This window comes from Typopeltis vanoorti, chromosome 8 (genome assembly GCF_054136105.1).
Source record: "Typopeltis vanoorti isolate ZY-2024b chromosome 8, IOZ_Tvanoo_1.0, whole genome shotgun sequence".
Lineage (NCBI taxonomy): Eukaryota > Metazoa > Arthropoda > Arachnida > Uropygi > Thelyphonidae > Typopeltis > Typopeltis vanoorti.
The window spans coordinates 103,258,758-103,285,413 of NC_143556.1; the positions used below are offsets into that span (position 1 = coordinate 103,258,758).

The 26,656-nt window shown below is 35.5% G+C and overlaps 1 protein-coding gene and 1 long non-coding RNA gene across 2 annotated transcripts in view; one reads left to right on the forward strand and one right to left on the reverse strand.

Moving 5' to 3' along the window:
* LOC150104243 (uncharacterized) overlaps positions 1–1,855 on the reverse strand; it is a 72,036-nt gene extending 70,181 nt beyond the window's left edge. Inside the window, exon 1 of the mRNA XM_090396240.1 lies at positions 695–1,855. Within this exon, the coding sequence (XP_090252366.1) occupies positions 695–1,633 (939 nt within the window). The 5' untranslated portion in view covers positions 1,634–1,855. The remainder of the gene's footprint in view (positions 1–694) is intronic.
* LOC150104244 (uncharacterized) overlaps positions 1–26,656 on the forward strand; it is a 72,466-nt gene that overhangs the window by 18,832 nt on the left and 26,978 nt on the right. The gene's annotated exons all lie outside the window — the stretch shown is intronic.

A 26,656-nucleotide genomic window follows, 5' to 3' on the forward strand; every position in this document is an offset into this window, starting at 1 on the left:
GAGATCTCTATATTAGCATACCACACAATTAGGCTTGTGTGGTTTTAAAATATCAACTGTGGTAATACAGAAAAGGTAAATAAAAGAACTTACGCGTTTTAACGGTAAAATATTTTTAGAATTGTCTAACGTACTTTGAGTGTAACAATGGCCGTTTCTTTGTCTCAAGACGAGTGAGCCGTTCTATGAGTGTTTTATTTATTTGATATAAACATTTATAATAACTCAAGGCAATGAATATATATGCGATTCTGCCATCACTGAGAAGAATGGTTTTAATTTTCTGGAATATTTTGGTTCAATTCCATAATGGTATTTCACTAAACACTCTAATTTCATTTGAGATGTCTTCTTATTGGACATTTCCAGAGCTTTATGTATGCCTTGAAAAAACCAATTTTAAATATCCTATCTTCCACAATTACTTAAAATTTCAATTGAGAGGAGTATTTTTGCAAGCATTGTTTTTGAGATATACATTTTTTTTTTTTAAAGCCTTCAAATGCTGCCTTTCTTTTCGTCGTTAGAGGGCGCATGACTTACTTTGAAAATTACCATTTTGAAATGTAATTCACGTCTTTGAGGTGGTTTCTCAATGGAGAGAACTTAGTGAGAAATTTCAAGAAGCTGTACAGTTTGCAGACAGAAATTAAAATCACATTTTAAAGAAAATAATGAAAAAAAAAACACTTACCGCCGTTTCCTTTTGTCCCATCAAAGACACAATACTGGTTCTGATCCGAGTTTGCAAAGTGCCGGTGGAGTCATGTCCAGATAACTTTGCATGAGCTGCGGCGATCCTCTCTTGGATCGCATCCGAGTCCGTGTTGGAGTCTGGCAGGCTGTCAAGTTCCCGGATGTGGAACTGCATATCCCATTGCTCACCTTCGGTCAAAGAGCACACAGCACTGTCCACGTTCCTCTGGTCATCCTTCTCGGTGTACGCCGAAATGGTGACCCGAACACCCCCTCCTTCCTTGATGGACGTTTTCGTGACGAGAGACGACGGAGACTTGCCGAAAGAATTCCCAGATCCCACTACGATGCTACAGGTGTTCCTCCCGGATCGAACCTCGGTGAATCCTGAGTCGGTTCCATTGCCGTAGATGTCATCGGTCACGTCCTCCGAATCCGACCTTTCACAGTCACTGCCGGGAGCGCTGCTAGCTCCGCTACTGCTTCTCTCGTCGTCCCCCTTCACCCCTCCCGGCTGACCCTTGGAATGACAGTTCACAGTTATCGAGGCAGGCTGCACGGAGTTGTCGACGTTCCTGTAGTGGTGTTCCATGCCTGTGTCGGGGCCGTTGGCTACCACGCGTATGACGTGCACTACGGGCGCAGAAGACTCATCTGCCTTCGTCTCGCTGATTTCGGGGGTATTATGAATTTTTATTACACGGACGCTTGGTTTTTCTGCTTCGCTACGCCAGGTAATCGTAGCATTGGCCCACGGAGGCTTGTCGTCATGCATGCTGCTTTCCGACCGGGAAGTGTTTTCCTTGTTTCCTTCGTCTTTCTGATCCCCCTGTTTGCTACCTTCGTTCACCACCAGGGTTCCGTTGACCATCACCGAAATACAGCTGTTACGGGAGCACGGCATGGCCGTCGTTTGCACTGGATCGGACTCTAGCATGGTGCAGTAACGTCCGTCCGTCCAACACCGAAACCTTTCGCCTACTACCGCTGTAGCTTTCCACGAGGCAGTAGCCGTACCTGGTTGTTATTGTCGCGCGTGCGAGACAGCGCACCTGCGCACAACTGGTGTACGACTCGCCCTACAAAAATGACTCGATGGCTTTGGGTATGTCTGAGTCGCCGCCCGCGGCAACATACCTGACCGAATAGTAGCGGTAGACCAAACAAGTCTCCTCCGTCACTTGCAAAAGGGTCCTTTTCTTGATCACAGCGCATGCGTCGTCGGACGCCAACTTGTGTGCAGGTAGAAGTGGATAAAAGTCTTTCTGACCCCAGCAATGATACTGCTTACTCCCGACGTGCGAGCATTACAGATAGATAGGGATGCAAACTGCATTCGCCACACACCAAACGAATTAACAAAAAATAAAAATAAGGTGATTCTCTTTATGGATGAAGTCCTTCAAAATAGGTCAGCGTTATTTACAGACTTTGCAGTCTCTCTTGGCAGTTTGAACTGTTGAGGGAACGCCGATCAGCGCAATATTCAAGTATCAAGGTAAAGACACGAATCTAAGAACAAACAAAGGTACACATCACACACGAAACTAGGTTCCCGAATGTTTTTCGTTTTGTGCTAAATTTCCGAACCACTTGAATTGAATTAATCAATAATTCAAACAACGAAGAACTGGATTAGGATTTATTATATCGTGTCAATATCATCAAAAATCCAAAATCCATTGTTTTGTGCTTAAATTGTGTACTTCGTGAAAAGGGAGGTAATTCATCCTTCTCAAATGATGAGCTGCACGTACGAAGAAAACCAATTTCATATTTGAGTGTGCAACTAGACGCAGATAATAACACGCCTGGCCTGCTTTCAAATACAATCGCATACGACTCACTTCGTCTTAAGGCTGTGGTTTTGGACATCATAACTAAACCTAAATCACGTTTTCCATTCCATCATTTAAAATATTAATTAATATTTGGGGCAGGGTTAGTATCAAGTTTCTCAGTTCATGGTATTCTTAACTTACAAATTTACACACCATAAAATTAATATGTTTATAACTGACAAATTGTAGCACAGAATTTATACAGTTTACAAATTCAGATTCCGTATCACCACTTGTATATATTCCTTGAAAACAAAATTTTAATAATGTGTTCACTTACCTCATTTATTCGCAGGTGATTATATTTCTATGAAATCTGAAAATATTTCTCATTGCTAGAATAGCTATAGATGGAATATGAATTGCCTCAAGTGGTGCGAAAATATCGCTTTGCATATTGGAAGTTTGAAGTAGTTTGAAGAAGTTCTTTGTAATGTTTCTAAAATAGAATTTTTAGATCATGTAAAAAAAGTAAATAAAACTTTTAAAATATAAAAATAATATAAATCCTCAGCCAACTGATGGTATTGATGTACTATAAATTTACAACTTTTCGAGAGTGGATCACATTAAAACTTTATAAAATAAATAATAATTGGCCTTTAAACTTTCACTACTCGTAAGTCTTGTTTAATTCATATTTTTTAACTGTTGAGTGCCGAAAAATTATAAGTTTTTAATATATGATTCACTTTTCTATTACAAGGGAAACGTTTCATCAGGAACCACTCATTTGTTTTCGACTGCTCCTTAAGAAAGGTTGTTTGAAATCGTAGCCAAGCGAGACATTTGCGTAAAAGAATACGAAGATCTGATGTGGGAACTAAAGAAAGCAAAATGGAGTTGATGAGGTTCATTTAAGTCATGAGAAAAATCGTGCCCATTATCTGTTATTACTGTTGGACGCCTGCTTAACTTCGAGTAAAAAAAACTGTGGTTCATCCTACTATCCGAATGCTTCGGTTATATAAGTTGCTTTATTTTAAGTCGAACAAAAGCCTCAACACCTGCAGGTGGTAGGTGTGATGAAGTCCCAGTAACCCCCCCCCCCCCGTTCAACATTTTGATAAGTTAATGGAAACAAAGTTCCACATGAATTTTAAAATAGACTTGCACAAATTTGAGAAGAAAACCGAAAAGATCACAATTATTTGCTGTGTTATATATTTTTAAGTAAAATATAAGTTACATTATTATTTCTAAGAAAATTAAAAAAAATTACTGGTTTAGAGTGTAATTGAAGTGCTTGATGAACATCGATCTCATAGAATCATACAACTATTTAGATATCTATGCGAAATATTTTCGTAATACATGGTTGAATAAAACTTATAATATTAACCGAGAAAAAATAAATAATAAACTGAAATGCATGTGATTGGTTATGCCATAGTTTATTTTGGTAATTCCATATCTCATTTTAAAAAAAACCGCACTGCTATGATCAAAGTAACGACTGCTGATTTCATGATTAACTAAAATGTGAATTATTTTAGCGTAATATTCTAACATGATTGCAGTAAGTCCTTTGTATAAACGAGATTCCCAGCCAAGATGATCAGCATAATATTTTCAGGTAATTTTTCTGTAGTCACTTTATATTATTATATGTAATGCAGATTATATTTACTCCGCTATATTTCTGGCATGAGAATTCAAATTAATTCTGTTCTTCTCTATTAAATTTTCCATATTATGAGCAAACGCTATTGACTGAATATAAAGTTTTTGTAGAACTGTAAGACAATCACTTCACGCGCGCACAAAAAACTATGCACATCCATTTAAGACCTTGCGATATACTGAAACTTGTAAATTAGCGCAGCATGTATCTAATATTAAATCAGTACGCAAACAAACACACTTGGTTTAAACATCGTGACAATTTACTCAAAGGCAACGGTTAGTACGGATGAAGGCAAATAAATGAAACAACTAATTATCTTCGCCGTTAAAGATGCCGTGATGAGAGAGAAAATACCGAAAACGAATACTGCAATAGTATAACAAAATTATCGCTTAATAATCTACGATATCACATTCGCAAAAGTTTATCTCCTTCATATCAGGCCACGCATAAACTAAACTGAATATTTCAGCTTTAAAATAAACATAAATCATCTTTTTGTTGCGGAGCATAAGAAACCGTATACCCCCCGTTCTGCACTTGAACTGGTGTCTGGGTATGACGACAGAAAGCCCCTCAGAGTAAACAGATCGACTTCAGCAAACAGAATTTCCAGACGTTCATAGTGAAAGATGAAATGATGGTCGCCCTCCTCGAACGAAGGCCACGTCTAGAGTACCCTCTTGTCGCTAGTTGCTCTTCTTTTAGTCTATATTTTCAGAATCTTTTTTTCTAAATTAAATGTCCGAATTTAAGTGTAACATTTATAATAATTCTACGTGTTTAATGTTATTTATAATTTAGGAATATTGGCAAAAATATCCTAATGACAAAAAAATAAATTATCGTAGTTTTGTTGTGGTCTTGTTGAGCAATGTTACAAGCTTTTTTTTATTATTATTAATAACCTTTTGTATTCATTGTCTTTAAATATTAAAAGTATTCCTAAAAATACCATGTAAAAAAAGCACACTGATGCCAATCTGAGTCCCTATAATAGCTCGTAAACTTTTCATCAGCAAATCAACATAACTTGGCAGTGGAATAATTTTTAGATAAATGAAATAAATGAAAAATATGAGCGCTTATGAAATTTCTCAGAGCCTTTTAATATCAAACATGGAGATTTTCATATCACTTCAGGACCCTCAAAAACAAAGGCAGTTTCACACTGGGCGATGAAAATCAAGCTACAATCGAGGTGGCATCAAGAACTTTTGTTTTTACCCTTTAAATCTTAAAAATATATTATTTTTCTTAGAAATAATTATGTAATTTATATTTTACTTAAGATTTTTTGTAAATTTTGGAAAACTTTAAAAAATTTATTTTAATTAATAATATTTTATGACATACCTTTAAAATATTAATATCATAATATTACAATTAACTAAATATTTACCACTTAGTTCGAAAGGTTGAGATTCGTTTGATTCAATCCAATACCCTTGGAGGGTAATGGATGGCAATGCTGTAGCCAGTGAAGTTCTAACTGAGGCTCGGCTATTGCTGTTACTCTCCTGCCATGATCAGAGCTTTAATAATAGCTCAATAACCTTATCCCTACACTGTTCGCTACAGATAACGGGGAATATGAAAAGCATTCTTGCTTCGCCCCTTTAAGCCAGTCCTTATAAGGACTTAGTTCGAAAGGCCTTTAAGGAATTGTTTCAAAGCGATTTTCCGTATGTAACAGCAAGTTGAAATGAAATATTTATAATATAATAGGTTGAAATATTTAAACTGGTTAAGGTTCAGATTTTATTTTATTTTACCCTCAAGGTTCAGATCTTTAATCTGGGATCATAACTAAGTGCTAACTTGTCTGACAAACTACATATTGGGTGGGGTATGGGAGGTCCTACTGATGGATGATGCTATGCTTACATTGCTGCTTAACTGATGGTTGCCTTTACGACCTTTACAAAAAGGTGAAGTAGAGTACTCATCAACTCGGATGTCTCATAAACAAGTAGCGAACTCCAACTCTCACTGAACAACGAAGCTTTATTTTAAAAAATACGTATCAATTCTAACCAGTACATTCAACTCGCTTCATTACTTTTCAAGTTACTCGTCAAAACATAGCCATAAAAATATTATTACAATATCTAAATTATCGATCAAACCTAATCACGTGCACTTTATGTGAAACCAACGCTTGTTTCGTTAGGCCTATCAATCAAAATAAACTTAATAACATTTCTTGGTAACCATTCCCCGATAGATTCTAAGTACTTTAAGATATGATAATAAAAGAAAGAATAATTCGGTTGATAATTAATCAACATTCATCTCTCGGCAAAGATGAAATTATCAGCATTCAAAGATGTGCTGGTTCGTATGAATTAATATGAACATCCTTCAGAGTTTTACTACCCACACATATTTGATGTTACCCTGATAGACAGTAAAGAATACCTCTTTTTTGTTGTAAAATTAACTCCATACAAATAAAATGACTCAGAGGAAGATCAAGAAGCTCATCTCCAATGTACTTCTTGGTCTGTTTAGACCAAGATAGTCCACTGGACGAACTACAGGGCTAGAGACAGGAGAAGCTGTATTCCATGATGGGACAACACAGCGGACAGGATTAAGTAGCCAATACTGCAATGGCTACTTTAAAAATGTGCAAGTTGACAATATGTTGATTTATAACATGAACTTGTTTTTTTGTTATATAGAGTAGACAAGTCGTAAAATGAGTAGGTTCAGATGTTTACCCTCCTTAATTTAGAACCACTAACTAGTCAGCTGGTAATTGACATTTTGTTTCCATTCACCACCTAACGATTATTATCAGTTGTTAAATAAATGGGAGACTTTATTTTTACAGCAGTCGCCACTGATGTTTTGGACCATCTCTTTCGCATTAAGAGTTGATTTTTTAATGAAAAATATATATATTTAAAGGCAGTTAAGCAGAAAATATTAAAGTATTTTATCTGAGATGAAACGTGACTGAATTTTAGAAATCAACCAGGCGTCGAAAATTAAAGTGAACTCAGGCGAAACTCGGCCAGTATAATATTACCTATATACAGTACCTACGTGTGTGAAGAGTGACTTAAGTGCTAACACTGCTCGTATTGGAGACGGAGAAATATTTCCAGACCCCCCCCCTTTTTTTTAATAATCTAAACAGTAAAAAAGACAGTATAACAAACCACTTTGGCGTACATAAATCTCCTTCGACTCTGTATTCAGTCTAAGCATAAACAGGACATTGTGAATCATTTCACATTTTGGTTTAATAATAAACTATTTCAACTGATAATAAACAATACGCTGAGAACAAGAATGTAAAGAAGTATGCATGCAGAATATTACAAATTAATTGCGTATCTTACAATATAGAAAATCAATGCTTCGAGTTTGAATGTTGACCTGAGTCATGTCTCCTGTCGGGTTCGCCTTGAAAATGGAACTCGCGTGGCTAACAGAAACCAGAAGATGTTAATTACCAAATCAGATGGATCTTCGTTTCATAACTTCAAGACCTTTCAGAAGGTGGTTCTTACAACTGTTTGCAATGAGCAGCATTTGATTTAAGGTTGAACTGCCTGTCACAGTACATAATTAAGTAAAACTGTTTTGTCTACTACTGGAAATATGAAAATAAATCCAATACCTGTTCCTTATTAGGCCAGATGCGATGCACATATAATTTCGACTTCTTGTGCATTCCAGTTTCTCAATGTGGATTTACCTGTTCATTTAAGATCTGAAATATGAAATCTCGAATAAAAAAACTTACGATTGTTTTTCAGGTATCTGAGATTGCATCCCCCCCCCCCCCAGATGTACATTAACACGTGAAACCGGACCTCATATCACCTATTTTCAAAAAATAATAGCAAATAGAAAGGTGCTCATAATTACCTTAATACAAGAATGATATTACAACGAACGACTTTCCACTAACTTATCTTTTGGACTCCCATTATGATATCTGACTCGTCTATCAACCTTATTAGTACTTTTGTTTAGTTGAGTAGATTCACAATTTGGATTTACCTTAATTGCGTATCTTACAATATAGAAAATCAATGCTTCGAGTTTGAATGTTGACCTGAGTCATGTCTCCTGCCGGGTTCACCTTGAAAGATAAATGCAGATAATTTAAGATACTAAATTTTTTTTAGTATTGGTCATTTAGACTGGAGTGTTGGTCATTTAGCTTCATAATAGCACAACAATATGGGAATCGCTGGTAATGAGAATGCAGTTGATTTCCAAAAAAACACTTCAACCTGTAGTTATAATAAGAAAAAGAAATTAATGCTCAAAATTCTTGTAAAAAAGGGAAATCGATGTTTTGCAGTAATCAACAGCAATATAAATGGTGCACAAGGAATGAACTGGATGCTCCAGTCAAGAGAACTACGCAAGGATCAGGACATTTTAAATACGCTGTTGCGTTTAAACTTTTTTTTTTTTTTAGAAAAAATGCAGCTTATGCTCTTTCTCAAAAATTTTGTGTATGGTTCCTTTGGAAAAATGCTAATTATATACTCCACTAATTAAAACATGCCTTGCATCTTTCATTTATTTTTTACTAAGAGATAGTCCTTCGAAAACAATGTGTCAAATACCAAAAAAAAAATGTATTTTTGAATAAATTGCTGAGATCAAGAGAAATCTGCTTGACTCACTGTAAGATACAGCTTAAATATAGTATTCCAGTAGAACTAATGTATACAACCTGCTTAATGCAAAGAAAAAATAAATATGGAGGTGCATATCACTCATTAACAAGTTTAGGACCAACTTGTAGACTCGAAACATTTTTTTTTTCCAGAATCATAATGATTCTTGGTAAATGCGTGATTTAGCTATGGTTTAAGGATTTAAAAAAAGTTTTTAGATTATCCTACAGCAATCAAGACTCTGAAGGGAGTTGACTGTGTTATACGTGTTGGGGTAGATAATTTATTATCATTTGAACTTCCTTAAAATATTCCTTGCCTCAACAGGATTCGAACTTGATCCTTCTAACAAACAAACATTATTCTGACACCAAGAGGGCATTTTCTCGAAATAAATAAAACCGGAAATTTCAGGGATGTCAGCTGAATAATCGGTTTTATATAATCGAATATTCTGCTAACATACATCTAACCTCATTTCTTGCTTTAGACAGATACATTTGTTACGCTCACACAAAAACATAAAAATGAAATACCGACTATTTTGTATTAACCATCTATTACTTTATGACCTACACACACGTCTTCATGTCGAGTGTCATTCGTTCGCATACATACATGGAGAGTACGAAACCTTCAACTAGATTCAGCGTTTGCATACAAAAACAATATAAACGGGATTCGGAAGCTGTACTCATAACAGACTAGAAAATAAATGGAGTTCTTCAGATATAGGCCGATGGATTAAAATCGATGTAAGTATCTAAAAGTCTGTGTTGTGGTAATAACTCTCAAGAAATTTATCTCAAATCATAAGATGTGATTATTATTTAAATAAGATTAGAGCTATATGGATCTGATTATGTTTTCGTAATTAGTTTTGCCATTAGTAAGTTTAATTAAATATTATCTACAGATTATTTTCTCCAAATCTATCCCTAAGTTTAGTTACTACATCATAAACAAACTTCTGTCATAAGGAGGCCCCCCCCCACCAAAAAAAAAACAAATAAAAAAAAACTTTCGTTCATTAACTACACAAGTTTTTTTTTTTTTTTTTTCGTCTCTGTAGATACGGAACTCCTTGTAATTGTGACTTTAACTGTACTTTGTAATGGACAATTCTTCCGGTCATTTGTACGGAAGGGTAATGGTAAGAAGTGACTCATGGGGTGAGCACGCATTCCGTGATGAAATGATTGGTAATGTACTGCATCAGATTGTCGGACATGATCAGCTAACTGTGCAAGACTGAGTCTGTTAATTTCTACAGATTAGTGGGATTTCTTCGCACATCAATGAACACGCGATTTTCTGGGTTATGGAGGATGACTGCGCAGTGGCAGCTAAAAACATCATGGACTGGACTTCAATCAAGAGTTTAAAATTAGCTTCACTGTGAACCGCTTTTACGTAGAGGACGCCACAGTGTACTACACAAATTTTAATGAATTGACTTTTATTTTAACAGGTATTTGTTTCATAAGATAATTAATAGCTGAAATGTTGGGGATCCCCTTTATATACTCCATATTGTTTTTGCTTCTTTGTTGAGAACAACGCAGTCGTAACATTAAACTATCAGAGTAGGCTGCATCAGGGATCTTGAAATACAAGGCTGTTTGTGACACTGGCTGGGTATCTAGTAGTCAACCATCAGTTGAAGAATAACAATGCGATATTAGCAGGTGCTTCTTTTTTCTTGAATGTATCAAGATTCAAAACACTATTTAAATACTATAGTATAGTTTACAGTACGTGTAACTTAATTACGATTTTTTTAAAAACTGAATTCTTGTAATTATGCCCACTAAAAATGCAGCAGTTTAATCACACACCACGGATTGATGATGAGGTTATTATTTCAAAAAACGGTGCTACTTGATTAACTACATCCATAAGTATTCATTTACAGTATAAGTTTTCTGTATCTAAACAGTAAATAAATTTAATTTAGTTTTACTTATTTGCATCCATTGGGTAATAAAACCCATCCAGCTTTTTTTCTTCAAGTAGATGTAACTTACATCCATAATATGATGACCTAAAAAAGTATTTCACTTACTTATACTCTAACAATGTTTTACATTCTTCAATTAACCTTGTGATCTGCGAGTCCGTAGGTGAGCATTATTTATTATAATTCCATCCTTCCAAAAGCAACCTATACCATATTAGTATCGTAGATGGACTGAGAGTTAGATAATCTAGAAAGCCTGACCAAATATGTATTTTTTTTCAAGCCACTTCAGACTTCCAATATATGTTGGATGCTGATCCTATACTGGGGATGATGCTACCTAAAGTAAAAGGTCACTTCAATACATTTTCCCCCACTTTCGGATTAAAGATTGTCGTAATTGGATGGGAGGAAAGCAACAGTTAGGACAGCTGAAACCCCACTGCGAAATAATTTTCTTCCTATTCGGGTCTCTCTTATGCAAATGCACCCAGGAACATCCAAAATTTCGGTCTGTCTATCAGATGAAGTAGAAAGCCACCAATATATAACACATTTTGCGATTACTTTTTTTGTCAAGAAAAGACAAACATACAAGTTTTGCTTTAGTATTTTTATAATTACTTTAGAAGGCAGAAGAATGGAGGATAAAGAACACTTCTTTTATTTTACTTTTTTTTTTTTGGAGAAAGGGGGATGTATATGATAGAAAATCACTGAAAAAATCTCAACACAAATGTTATAGTGCCCTTCCCTTGAGTACGATTACAAGTTAGTTGAAATTATGTCGAAGCAATAAGACCGATGTATTACATGTAATGCCAGTTTTCTGTTTTATATTTTTTCTTCAGAATAACGAACCCGAATTTTCACATTTTAGGAAATGATTAATGAGGAGGATCTTTTCCATTAAATAGATTAGTTAATCGGATCTGAACCCTTTTAGGTCCTTCTTTGTTCACAAATTATTATTATTATTATTATTCAGGATCTCCATGGAGATCCTGAATAATAGACTCATCATGGGGGCATCCATCTTAAACAACACAAAGTACTACCATTCCTTAAACTTATCCTCTCAGGCAATACATTCCAAGATCCAACCACCTTCTATAAACACTCGTCACCCTCTTACAACTTCCATTCGCAACTTCAAGAGATGGTTCCTTGTCCTTGCTCCTTCCTTTTGGTCTACCATACGAAGGAACCCAGTTTCAACCCTGTAACTACCTCTCAACAGTTTAAATGTCTCAGTCATATCATGTCTCCTTCTATTAACCAAACTTTGCAGTCCACATGTCCTCAGTCTATCCTCATATCATTTTTGTTATCTGCCTTTGCATCCTTTCCAAGGTTAATTTATCTCCTTCAAATTCTGGCCACCAAATCTCGTCTCATCCGGGATTTATACAATGGAATCATAATTCTCTCTCTCTCTGCTGCTGGTCAGTCCTTCTCGGTATTGCAGCAATCCTCGAGTACATATCGATTTTTGGAGGTCCAAACTTTACGATCTCCCTAATAGGACTGAATTTTCACAAATTAATCTCCATTACAGAAACTACGCTCTTAAGATACAGATGCAAGATATCCTGCTGAAATAAGTCAGCTTTTCTTTATCCAAAGTACTATTATCATGTGGGATTAAGCACACCGATTCCCTGAAAGTCTAAGTCAAATATAACAGGTTTGGGGAGTTAAGATTCAAGTCGTATACAAGCTACAGTACACTGCATTGATTTAAATACGCTTTCTTGTCTGGCGAAACCGACAACTTTTTGAAGCAAGTGCGATGGTAGAAAGATGATAATTGCATTGTGATCGAGGACGAGTTTCCTTCTTTGGAAGTGCTTGGCAGAAACACGATCTTCCTGTTTTACATGGAGTACAAGTTATGATTATGAATGTCATAAAATAAAGGTGGAATTACAGAGATCGGGTTTTTGTTACTCTCACGAACGTGTTAAAATTAATACTATTCACTGTCACTTGCATCGTTTTGCGTGCCATTCTTTTATCATCATGGAACTGGACAGATGCCATTTGGCCGCATTGCTTAGAATTAATATGGAGACAACTAAACACATGATGCCAGTTTATTATGTATGTCATCTGCATGTAAGCGCACATACATACACTAGTAGGCTTGTCTTTAGTAAAGTAAAACATGCACGTTAGCCACAGACTAGTTAATTTAGCCTCACTTGTAAAGGTTCGCATTCTCGGTATTTGAACTCGTGTGTTCAAGTCAAACAGGAGATGCAGCTCTTCCATTTATGCCACTGGATCATATGTCATCACGTATTATCATTCTTCGTTCTATCATTCTTAACTGTAATTCATTAGTGTCCGGTAATCCAGTTGGTTTTGATAATTCCTAACTGACATCTTCCCACAGAGAGAGTTTTGCGAACCTTTAATAACAAATTTTCTCATTAGAACTACGAAGGTTGTCTTGCTTATGAGACAGCTCGGCTATCTCCACCACTTGGTGTGTCCTCAGATTAGTTTGCCATGAAGATACACCATTCGCCTCCGCCTGAGACCGACTAATTCAGCCTTGTTTAAAAAATCTCTCTCTCGTCACACTGCACCCGAATCATCTTCTTCTTTGAGTCCATTTCCTATCGGAGGTCGGCGACCACCTTGGCAAATTTTGAACGATTCTCAGCCACTCTGACCAGTCTCTCAGAGTTGATGCCAGTCCACTGTCTGATGTCTACCAGCCAAGATTTTCTTCATCTTCCTTGTCCTCTCCTTCCATTTATATTCCCTTTTATAATCAATTGAAGTATTTTATATTTATCATTACGAAGTATATGATCAAGATATGAAGTTTTCCTTCTTTTTATGGTATCTAAAAGTTCATGTGATCTCCCCATTTGTTTCAGTACTTCTTGATTGGACGTTTTTGCCGTCCATGGGATTTTTAACATTCGTCTGTATAACCACATCTCAAAGGCTTCAAGTCTTTTTATTGATGTTGTCTTCAAGGTCCAAGTTTATGCACCGTACAGCAGTACAGACCATACATAGCATTTAACCATGCGTGCTCTAAGTTTAAGTTGCGGTTATAGTGTTGATTTCAGCAGGAGAAATTTTTTTCTTGCCATTTCATTTCTAACTTTTATTTCCATTTCTGGATTGCAATCTTCATTTAACCAGCATCCGAGATATTTAAACTTTGCCACTTTTTCATTTGTTTTCCATTTAAAGAAAGTACTGAATTAAGAATTGGTTTCTTGCTTATGACCATGAATTTAATTTTAGTGATATTTCTTTTTAATCCCATTTTTTCCACTCTCTTCATTCACTAGTTCCAGAAGATTTTGAAGATCTTGAATATTGTCAGCCAGGAGAGCTGTGTCATCAGCATATCGAATGTTACTGATGATGTCACCATTTACATTAATCCCTTCCTTTCAAGACTTTTTGAAATATGGCTTCTGAGTATATGTTAAAAAGAAGAGGTTACAGCACACATCCTTGCCTTACTCCTCGTTTGATTTTAATGGAGTCTGTAATAATGGCATCAACTTGAACCATCTAATCCAATTCTTTTTAATAGCGCAATCATTTTAGCATGTTGGGCTTCGTCAAATGCTTTCTCTAAGTCGATGAAGCAAATGAATATTTGCTTGTTTTGGTTAATACATTTTTGGAATAAGATCTGAGGACAGAAAAGAGCCTCTCTTGTTCCCAAACCGTTTCTAAAGCCAAATTGGATGTCACTGATGGTGTCTTCACATTTTCTGTATATTCGTTTTTGAATTATTTTCAGAAACATTTTGAGGACGTGACTCATTAGTTTGATCATTCTATAGTAAATTCAAGTTTTCATTTGCTTTTTTAGGTAGCATGATGAAGGTCGACTGTAACCAGTCTTGAGGGATTATACCTGTATCGTAGAGCTTATTAAATAGCTTTGCTAATATATTAATGTTGTCACCTTCTATAACTTAACTATTTATGCTGGTATTCTATCCGGGCCTAAGGCTTTACCATTTTTAGCAGAGTTTAGTGCACATTCTACCTCTGATCTTAGAATGCATGCACCTTCCATATGTTCATAAGTATTTTCTGGGTTCTGTCATGGGTTTATCAGTAAAGAGAAAGAAACATTATTCAAAACTTAAACAAAAGCGCTATTCGCTGTGACTTTTCCCCAATTTAGTTATCGTGGACGCAGCTGTTAAGTCTTCGCAGAAAGTGAATGCTTCGATAAAAGTTCATCCACCATAGTAGAAAGCAGATTCGCACACGAATAATTTATTTAAAATGTTGCTACGCAATGAAAATACTCGAAAGTCTGATCTAACAGGGTAATTACACTAATATTTGAATGGAAGTATTACCCCGGCCATTCACCCTCCCTCCCTCTCCGATGTTTTTATTTAATGCGGAGGGAGTAATTAAAATCCTTTTTAGTCATATCTCAGCCCACACAGTTGTGCTTCAAGAACCAGACCGCGCTACACCGCTTAAGAAATGGAAGCAAGCAAGTAATCGCTGACCTACATCCCGTATCTCTATCCGTGCTCCTCCTGACGAATGCTGTGGGAGATTCGCTGACCTACCTGACCAGTCATTGAAAGAGGTCACCATACGAGGAGTAATAAAATCACGTGGGTGATGTAATCTTTTTTTTTTTTTTTTTTTTACTAACTGCTAAGCGAAGTCTGCTTTCTACTATGGTGGATGAACTTTTATCGGAGCATTCACTTTCTGCGGAGACTTTAACAGCTACTCCACGCCAACTAAATTGGGGGAAAAGTCACAACGCGAATAACGCTTTTGTTTAGGTTTTGAAGTCATCTCATGTTCGTATAATCCGAAAAATGTAATCAGCTGAGTAACTAAGGTCGTACACTTCGCATGGTTACCTTATGGTCAGCGAAAATTTGTTACACCTATTCTTTTCTGGTGTTATCATAGCAGTATGCGTGGGGGGAAGGGGGGATCTCTCTCTCTTCTGAGAAAGAATCGTTTAAATTTTCGACCATCTGCTATTGGGAGAAATACATTTCTTCATTCCTGTCTCTCTATCGTTGAATGTCCTAAACAATTAGAAATTTCGTGAATATATTAAATAAACATTTAAAAAGGTGGTTACATTGTAATGACTGAGATGTAGAACCTTGTTTGACAATGGAAGTATATGGTAAATCCAAATAAACGAAAAACCAATGAAAGTATATGAGAGAAATAATTCATGCAAATAAATATCTAGTTCTTGTTACTAAAATAGAGAAAACAGTTCAAAATTCCAATTTCAGTCTTTTATTCCCCCACCTCAAGTTATTAAACCTTCTCAGCATCAACGCAGTGTTGTATAAGCAGATTTCAGAAATCAGACCACTCGAAAAATTACAACTAGTACCTTAAACGCAGATCAGATCGCCATATTATTTTCAATTGGGTGAGAAAAAAAATTTATTATTGTCTCTGCTACCAAAAATCAGTCATTCCTTTACATAAAAAGCTCTCAGACGAGATTTGATCGCTCACATGGACAGATACTTGCCATTAGCCTTTCCTAGCGCGCGCGCGCACACTCACACCGCTAACTTTCACCACTTCTAAAACTTGGCATTTTTTTCAGCTGAAGACTACTTTGTATTCAGCTAATAACACTCTGTACAAATTCCCCCCCCCCCACACACACACAACTTTAGAACACCGTTCTTTTGTTTGAAGCGGTGTAAAATAAACAAAATATTGACGCTACTGATAGAAGTGGTAGTTCGGCGAATTGCTAGTCTCATTCTCACCGACTCACACCAATCACTTTCTCATATAAGATATGTTTTTACTTGATGTGGTTTCTGCACGTGCTTCCCTGGACATTATTCCAATCAATTAGCATCCATCATACCTCTCCCACTTTTGTTAAGCCTGTCATAATAATGAGAACAGCGGCTATGCAGCTTAATTCCCAGTCTGTACAACCTCCACTCCCTCCCCTCGAACATACCTCTCCTCTTCCTCATTCATTCTATCTGCTGTGGAATGAACACCTCCAAGACTTGATGGTTCTAGTTTTGGATGTGCTAACATAATTATGATCTTATTTAGTAAGAGTACGTTAACGTTTGATTTGTATTCGTTTCGGTTATGGAGATTAAAAATGCTTTTTTGTGAAGTCAGTTCTTTAAACTAAAATATCAGATTTTGTTATTTGGGAAGGGTGAGTGATGATCAGCATTTTCATCTCTTCCTGAGATCTTTGCTAATAAGATTGGGTTCACATCCATTCAACAATTTCGCCAGCACAGGTAATGCCTCAAAAGACCGAATTACAGTCCTCAATTTAATTACTGAATGTCTTCGATGTGAAAAAGCACATTTCAGAGGCCACAGCAGAGTAATTTCTTAAAATTTCATTTTGAAATGCTAATAGAGAGAGCTTAATCAATTGAGTGATGCTCTCCATTTAGTACAAAATTTCCCAAAACTGCATATGAAGAATTGCGTGAAACGGACCTGTTAATTCTAAAACTGTGTTTAGCGGCAACCCTACAGCTCATTTAAGGAGAAATAGAGAAGTATCACGTTTTTACTAAAGCAAGTGGTTTGAATCAAAGTCTGTCTTAACATGTTTGCCATAATTAAGAGCTTGAACGTATCAGATAGTGAAGAAGAAATCGGATGTATTACTTGAAATTGAACATTAAAGTTTTCTTACTCCAATAGCATATTAGATGAAATGTTAGCATACTAATTTAACATAACTCTTGTGCCTTCGATAACTGATAGGATTGCGATGTTATTTATTGCTTTTGGACGTTCGTAATGGTGAATATCATCGTATTATGGGCTTCACCAGATAATGAGATGTGATTTGTTTATTAAGCTTAAGAATGTTTGGAGTTACCATACGAAACAACTAAGGCTCGTCTAAAAGCTGATGTATTATGTTTCTATCTCTGTGTGATTCTTTAGCTGTTTAGGTTTCACTGGCTTGTCAGCTGTTTCCAACTGTTTGGTTCTCATCAGAGACCAGACAGAAACCTAAACAGCTTTTAAGAGTTTAATGCACATTCTACCTCAGGCGAAGCAGTCATCTCATGTCAGTGATATTCTTCATAAGAGAACTCTCGATAGGTGCATATATGAATAATACAACTTTTTGACAAGGAAATTATTGTTCATTAGATGGAAGACAGACAGAACCCAGAAAATACTTATGAACATATGGAAGGTCCATGCATTCTAAAATCAGAGGTAGAATGTGCATTAAACTCAGCTAAAAATGGTAAAGCCCTAGGACCAGATAGAATACCAGCAGAAATAGTAAAGTTATTAGAAGGTGACAACATTAACATATTAGTAAAGCTATTTAATAAGATCTACGATACAGGCATAATCCCTCAAGACTGGTTACAGTCGACCTTCATCATGCTACCTAAAAAAGTAAATGTGAAAACTTTTAATGACTATAGAATGATCAGCCTAATGAGTCACGTTCTCAAAATGTTTCTGAAAATAATTCAAAAAAGAATATACAGAAAATGTGAAGACACCATCAGTGATGCCCAATTCGGCTTTATAAACGGCTTGGGAACAAGAGAGGCCCTTTTCTGTTCTCAGATCTTATTTCAAAAATGTATTGACCAAAACAAGGTAATATTCATTTGCTTCATCGACTTCGAGAAAGCATTTGACAAAGTCCAACATGCTAAAATGATTGTACTATTAAAAAGAATTGGATTAGATGGTATAGACATCAGGATCATTGAAAACTTATATTGGAACCAAAAGGCATCTGTTCAAGTTGATGACATTATTACAGACTCCATTAACATCAAACGAGGAGTAAGGCAAGGATGTGTGCTGTCACCTCTTCTTTTTAACATCTACTCAGAAGCCATATTTCAAAAAGTTCTTGGAAGGAAGAAAGGAAGGGATTAGTGTAAATGGTGAAATCATCAGTAGCATCCGATATGCCGATGATACAGCTCTTCTGGCTGACAATATTCAGGATCTTCAAAATCTTTTGGAACTAATAAATGCAGAGAGTGAAAAAATTGAATTAAAAATAAATATCACCAAAACTAAATTCATGGTCATAAGTAAGAAACCAATTCTTAATTTAGCACTTTCTTTAAATAGGAAACAAATAGAAAGAGTGGCAAAGTTTAAACATCTCGGATGCTGGTTAAATGAAGATTGCAATCCAGAAATGGAGATAAAAGTTAGAATTGAAATGGCAAAAAAAAAATTTTCTCTTGATGAAATCAACACTGTGTAACCGCAGTTTAAACTTAGAGCATGCATGGTTAAATGCTATGTATGGTCTGTACTGCTGTACGGTGCATAAACTTGGACCTTGAAGACAACATCAATAAAAAGACTTGAAGCCTTTGAGATGTGGTTATACAGACGAATGTTAAAAATCCCATGGACAGCAAAAATGTCCAATCAGGAAGTACTGGAACAAATGGGGAAATCAGGTGAACTTTTAGATACCATAAAAAGAACGAAAACTGCATATCTTGGTCACCTACTTCGTAATGAAAAATATAAGATACTTCAATTGATTATAAAAGGGAAGATAAATGGAAGAAGAGGACAAGGACGACGAAGAACATCTTGGCTGGCAGATATCAGACAGTGGACTGGTATGAACTCTGAGCGACTGCTCAGAATAGCTGAGAATCGCTCAAAATATGCCAAGGTGGTCGCCTACCTCCGATAGGACAAAGAAGAAGAAGATGGAAGGTTTTGCCCAATTAGATCCAAACAGTTCGAAACATCTGTCAAGCCCAGTGAAACCTATACACACCAATGAAAGGCGAATATTATATTCGCTGAAGAGTATATTATCACAAGTTCAGAAAAATGTGTTCGGGCTATAAAATCCTTTTCACAGTTACTTATTTTTGTCAGAATTAAGTGCTTGGCTCTTTTTTGGTAGCTATTTGTTATTTTTAATAAATTACGAATATGCAATATCTCGAAGATCCAAACTTGTCGAATTCCTCTGGAGCAGTCTTAAAACAGTACAGGTTTTTAATTGCTTATTTTTTTTTGTAAAAAAAAAATTTACACAGAATCATCAATTCACTACACTAGCGCATCCCATGCAAAACTCACACATTAATAATTTTCTATTGACTCTATATAATGAAAATTAATAATAAAAATTTAAAGTTAAATAATAATAAAAATAAAAAGGGTAATAGAAAATCATGCACTGTTTTGTAAATTTCAAGTAATCTTTCGATTTTTTTAAAATATTTTTTATCACTATTTCTTTAATGTATGTTCTATATGAATAATGGCATTAATTTAGAAAAAATCAAGAAATATGCAAAAAATAATAATGCAGTTTATTTGCTAACAGAGGCATAACCAAACACGTTTTTTTTGTATTCGGGCGATTTTACCATGTTTTGAATAGGTAAAACATATCTGCATTGTAAATTTACTATAAAATTGAAAAAAAAAAAAAAAACTAATAGTAAAACATGGCTTGCAGTGTATAAACGTTTCTATCTTACGAGTGAGTAGAAATATCAATGATACCAGCTTTTGTAAAAAATTGCACTGTGAAACAAATCCATTACATTAAATATTTTTATTCTGATTGCTTTTAAATATCTAGTATGTTTTTTGTTTTAAATATATAAAAATAAATGTAGTTATAAATTTTATGTTTATTTTTGGGCTACATTTAGGACTGAGGCATGAAATAATTCAATTCGATTGAATAAATATGTATTTATGATAAATATTTGCGTTGATTATTGATGTGCTTTTTCATTGTGAAAGGGACGCTGTCAAATACAGTTTGGAAGCCAATGCGATAAGGGATGCACAAACAATTTTTGAGTCGTTTCCATGGATTTCAAGGTGGTAGTGTGGGGGGTGGATCTCAGTCAAATATGATACACCCTCTGGAGAATCGGCAGCGTAGGAAACTATAAAACGGCGGTATTCGAACCTATATCCTGTTGATATCTCCAACTGACATTTTATTCATTCGGAATACGTAAGAACGAGCAAAGAATTACTTTTATATAAAAAAATTGCTTCAAGCTTTCATTTTAGCTTATCAAAAGCGATCTCATCTTTCTGTATAAACTGTGTTATCTTTATATGCACTTAAGTGTATTTTGATTTCAGTAAAAGATTAAAAGAGAATATGTATTCGGAAAAGGTTCGTCCTCACCTGCACTGGCAACATCTTAGTTATTCGTACATGCAAATTGTCTGCAGTGAAAGTTGTAAGAAAAGAAAAAAAAATAATATAAATAAAATAAAGTTTATCATGCTAGATGGCCATTTCAAACATTGGATAATTACTTAGACAGGAAGAAAGGGGTAAGACGTTCGGGTCTCTTAGTTACAAAAAAAACTAGTATAACTGGTTTCATAAGACATCTTTCTACGGGGGGGGGAGCAGATTGTTTATAACTTACGTCATCTCTTCTACGAAAGCACAGCAATGAAAAAATATAAAATTTAAAAAAATCGGAAATACACTGTTATATGTTAACGTCCCTCCTAAACCAAGTTTCATGAAACAGAGAAATACCAAGACATTCCTCTTTATATAATCTCAGGCGTAACCGTGTAAAATTAAAGTCTTAAAGATTACTTCAAAACATCTTAAGAAACCTACAGATGACAGAATCCGTTATGAAGATATAACGATGAGTCATGTGGATGGAAGTCTACCAAGAATGAAAGAGCTGCAAAAACTGGTCCATCTACTCATTCTGCAGGTTCTTTTAAGGTCAAAGGTGAATTATCCCGACTGCCTTTCTTATCATTAAGAAAATGCTTAATGGGATACCGTCAAGTACTGAAAGGTACCTCTAAGCCAACCTTAGAATGTGAAAAGTTAAGTAGTTGAGAATAAATCATTACAAATGAAGCAGTGGGAGGTTTTATATAGTCTACATGACATAGGCTGTACTTCAGTAATTAGAAGATTATGCAAATCTTCGTCCTGGAAGGAAACAATATTTCTAGGAGAGGGGTAAACAAACTATGAAATGTATTATAGACCCCCGACCTTGGACAGGAAAAATGTGGGAATTACGAAGTTTCTAACAATACTACAGTCATTCTTATACTGAAGTCCATGGCAGAGTTGAAAGGCAATAAAAATAACGTACTAACTAGCAAGAAATATTTACTGTGTCTAAGAATATCACTAAAATGCTGTCGTTGAAACTAATACTGCGGAAGATGTGCATGACTTGATTTGCTTTTGTCATCTAAGAAGCAATTTATCATCTCAAATACATGCATGGTCATTCATTACTTGCTTCCGTGTAAAAAATATTTCGCAAACTTTCAAGGTTCATACTTTATCATAATTGCACGACTTGTGTCAGGCGTGCAAAGTTCTGTTCAATTTGCATTGTTTAGACACGTTCTATCACAGTTCATGATCACAGGTTTGGCACAATTCATCTTCTACTTAGAACAGTTATTGTCAACTATATAAAACTAATTGTTACTCTTCTCTTGCCCGTACGTACATGCTACGGCATAGCACGAACTATTTGAAAGTCAAAATCTGTTGATTGATGCATATATGAATAATTTATCAGTTTAAAGCAACTTTAAATGATGGAATTTATTAATGAAAATACGATCTATCCGATAAATATACTTTTTTTTGTGTGTGTGTGTGTCACTAATTCTGATTAATTTATTTATCTAAGCATGCATAACAGTATTCCTATTTGGAAATTACGGGACAGATTCAGCGAACGAAAAAATGGAATAATGAAGTCAGTGAACTGATAGCGTTACTAATATACGACTAATAGGCCATCTTAACAAAATTAATTATGTGGGATTTTGTTATTAAATGCTAGTAAGAGTGCGCACTCACGCATACTCACTTGGTGAAATCACAAAGGGTGGAAAGAAGTCATCCAACGATGTCACGTGACGGGGGTGTAGCCTTCCCTTGTACCTGATGACGTTTAGGGAGGTGTCGTGCGGTATATTTCCACAGGGCGGTTTCACAAATTTCCTCAAGACTTCAAAATGTTTGGAAAGGGAGTTAAAGCACGATTTTCATCCTTTTGGTGAGGTTAATACAGCGTGGAGTGTTCTGTTGCCATTAGCACGAGATGGGCGTCGAAGTAACCCCGAATGCACTCGAAGACTTATGAATGAAGAAGCAGCCTCTTCGTTGAGTCATCTTTCAAGGTGTTTTGTCTTTTGGTTTAATTGGTTTTGTTACTGTTTGATTTATGACTAATCGCGGAGACTAAAGTTTTCGTTGGCGGAAAGAAATTGATTTTTCCCTAAAAGTTCTTCAAGCACCCTTTATGACGTCTCTTATTACATTTTCCTCAATCATGAGATGCACAAATACAAATTCCGAATCCATTTTTGTTGTTTCAAATCGATTTTAGTTCCGAAACTCAAAACCTACAAGACAGACGTATTCAGCTTTTTAATTCTTTATCAAGTTGTACAGTTCGACAAAGTTCCTCATCCATTCTCTGATAGGTCTGTAAGGTTAATTCTTACTGTGGAAATATAATCGATCAACTGCTATTATCAGTGATTTTCATATTCCTAAGCCTCGTCACACTACATCGCATATTGGGCCTTTCCCTCTGAGAAATAATCATAATGCTGCATGAAATACAACAAACAACATAATTTTCATCGATTTGTTTGACATTAAAGCTTGTAATTGGAATTTAGGAAGACTCAGTAGATCAGTCAATTGATTATTCATTGTTACTATCTCAATTCTTGAGTATTGATTTTGGTAATGTAACACTAGTTACATTACCAAAAATAATGTATTTTAAAATGGAATATTTTTATTTAATTATAAAATTATTTGTAAACTATTATTATTATTAATAATTAATTTTAGTAATATTAGTGTTATTTGAAACATTCTAATTATGACATTAATATCGATACAGAACTTATAAGAAAATATAATGGTATTACTTATATTTCATTGCATTTGTATTTATTTGCGGGAGGTGAGAGGATTGAATCAATCGACAGTGAGATGCGGTGATTGATTCATTCAATCCAATACCCTTGGAGGGTAATGGATGGCAATGCTGTACCTAATGAAGTTCTAACTGAGGCTCGGCTATTGCTTTTACCCTCCTGCCATGATCAGAACTTTAATTGCTCAATAACACCTTATCCCTACACTGTCCTTTACAGATAACGGGGACGATGAAAAGCATTCTTGCTTCGCCTCTTTAAGCCAATCCTTATAAGGATATTTATTTGCCGAGGCACTGGATGAAAATCGACAGTGAGATGCGGTGATTAATACCCTGGCAATGCTGTACCTAATGAAGTTCTAACTGAGGCTCAGCTATTGGTGTTACCCACTTGCCATGATCAGAGCTTTAATAGCTCAATAATACCTTATTCCTACACTGTCCTCTACAGTGTAGGGATAAGGTGAAGATGAAAAGCATCTTCACCATACGGGGAAGATGAAAAGCATTCTTGCTTCGCCTCTTTAAGCCAGTCCTTATAAGGACTTATAAAGGACTGTATTTATTTTCCCCTATCCTGTTCTCAATCTGCGTAGCATATATCCCTCTGAACCCGAGAACATTCACTGCATTATATGCAGATGATACTGCATTAATGGCTGGATCTCTGAGCCAAAAACTGGTAACTAGAAGATTGCAAACCAGTATTCATATATTAGAGAGATGGCTGGCGGACTGGAGGATCCAAGTTAACTCACAGAAGAGTTCAGCCATACTGTTTACAAGGAAGAAAATCCACAATTTGGAGGACATTCATCTTTTGGGAGTTAAGATTCCGTGGCAGAGCGAAGTCAAATATCTCGGAGTGATCCTGGATAGAAAACTTCTATTCAGCAATCATATAAGACACATTACCTCAAAGACATCCAAGGTCATAACCCAACTCTACCTTTGTCTGTTGTAATCAACAGACAAAGCAAATTTGATACACAAACAAAATTAACAATTTACAAGATGGCGATTCGGCCGCATGGAGCCACACCGCAAATACAAATATTCTAAAACTACAGAGATTGCAGAATAAGTGCCTGAGAATGATTCTGGATGCCCCTTGGTTTATAAGAAACACCCAGATCTATAGAGAAGTCAACATTCCTTACATCTCATCCCTTCTTCTAGATCTAGCTGAGAAGTTCTTTACCAAGACTAGCAACCACCCAAACCCGTTGATCAAGGAAGCTTCGGAGTATAATGAAGAGGAAAGCTGCAAATATAAAAGGCCAAAATATATCTTAAGTACAGCTAAACACAGCTAATTTCACTGCTCTCAATGGGCGAGCATGTGGCTCATAAACACTCCATTCAAAGTTTTTCATTTCAGACAAAGGGGAATACGAAAAGCAATTTTACTTCACCCATCTAGCCAGAAATGTTATTCGTTATATATTTATTTGAGAAATAATAATTTCAGAATGTTTTAAATATTATATCAATCGGAGGAAATATTTTTGAACATTTGCAGGATATGTAGGAAGCCAAACTTGTTTTATATTTATCTGAATTCAGAGCTGAAATTTAATTTCAATTTCTAGCGATCCAAACTAAATGACATGAATTTAAAATGGCGTTTAATAAAGAGGTAGAAAGAACAGCCATAAAAAATGACGTTGAAATACCATTAACATAGAAAAATAACTAAAGGTGTTATTCACGTGTAACGCATTCTCGCTGAGGTAATAAATTCTCAGCATTCTATTTGCGCTTTTAGAACAATACCTAACACAACGAAAAAAAAATTAAACTACCAGAACCTAGCACCACATTCGATGCTAATAAAGTTGTTTAACTTCTCACTGCCAAGTATTAGCATTTTTTTTTTTTTGCTGAGAAAGAATACTTTCCCACTGAAGAAAGAGTTAAAGGACGATATCGTCGAGGCTACCCGTTAGTGTTAACATGCAGCGGTGATTTTGTCTAGTGGAACAACTGATGTGTTTGTACAAAACACCTTCATGAATTTAAAAAAAAAAAAAAGGTAAAGATATAGTAAACATTATTTATCCTATATTCATAAATAGAATTCATTGTTAGTTATGAATATTGAGTTAAAGAGAGAAAAAAAAGAAATAATACGAAGTAAACAAATACACCTTTAATAATAATTCATAAATAAATATATAGGGTTTATTATTTAGAGGCAACTAAAATGGGTACCCAGGGAGAGTAATGGATGGCATTGCTGTAGCCAATGAAGTTTTAACTGAGGCTTTGCTATTGTTGTTACCCCCCCCCTGCCATGATCAGAGCTTATATTACCCCATCCATACATTTTCTTCTACAGATAACGGGGAATATGAAAAGCATTCTTGTTTCACCCATCTAGCCAATTTTTAAAATTTTTTTAATCTGATCTTCGGTCTTGGGCTATTTGACTAGTTAAAAATATCCTTCCTTCCTAAATATAGCCAAGTTGTGAGTCTTAAAAGGATTGACTGGCACGACAAGTTTTCTACTTAGATTTAAACTTTCCCTCACTCTATATGATAAACACCTTTTTTATCACTCTATATGATTGTTTCCTAATGTAAGTACGTCTCATTTCCATTATCAATGTCCATATTGCAGGTATGATAACCGTGATATTCAGATATACACTGAGAAGAAAGTTGCAAGCTCTCCAGTTTCATTGTTTTCCTTTAACTGATAGCATTATCAGAGGTGTAGCAGCCTGAAGATACCTCTCTCTTTGGAAAGAGACCATAGGTGTTCGTGGAAGTTGCAGACTTTCCACATATGCTCTCACTTCTTTTTAAATGCATCTTAAACTGTAATTATGCCAGAAACTATCATTTTCCTGCAGCGTTAAATGATGGACCGCTTGGTTTACTACCAAGTCCAACTACGCATTAACCATCTCAATTTTGTCA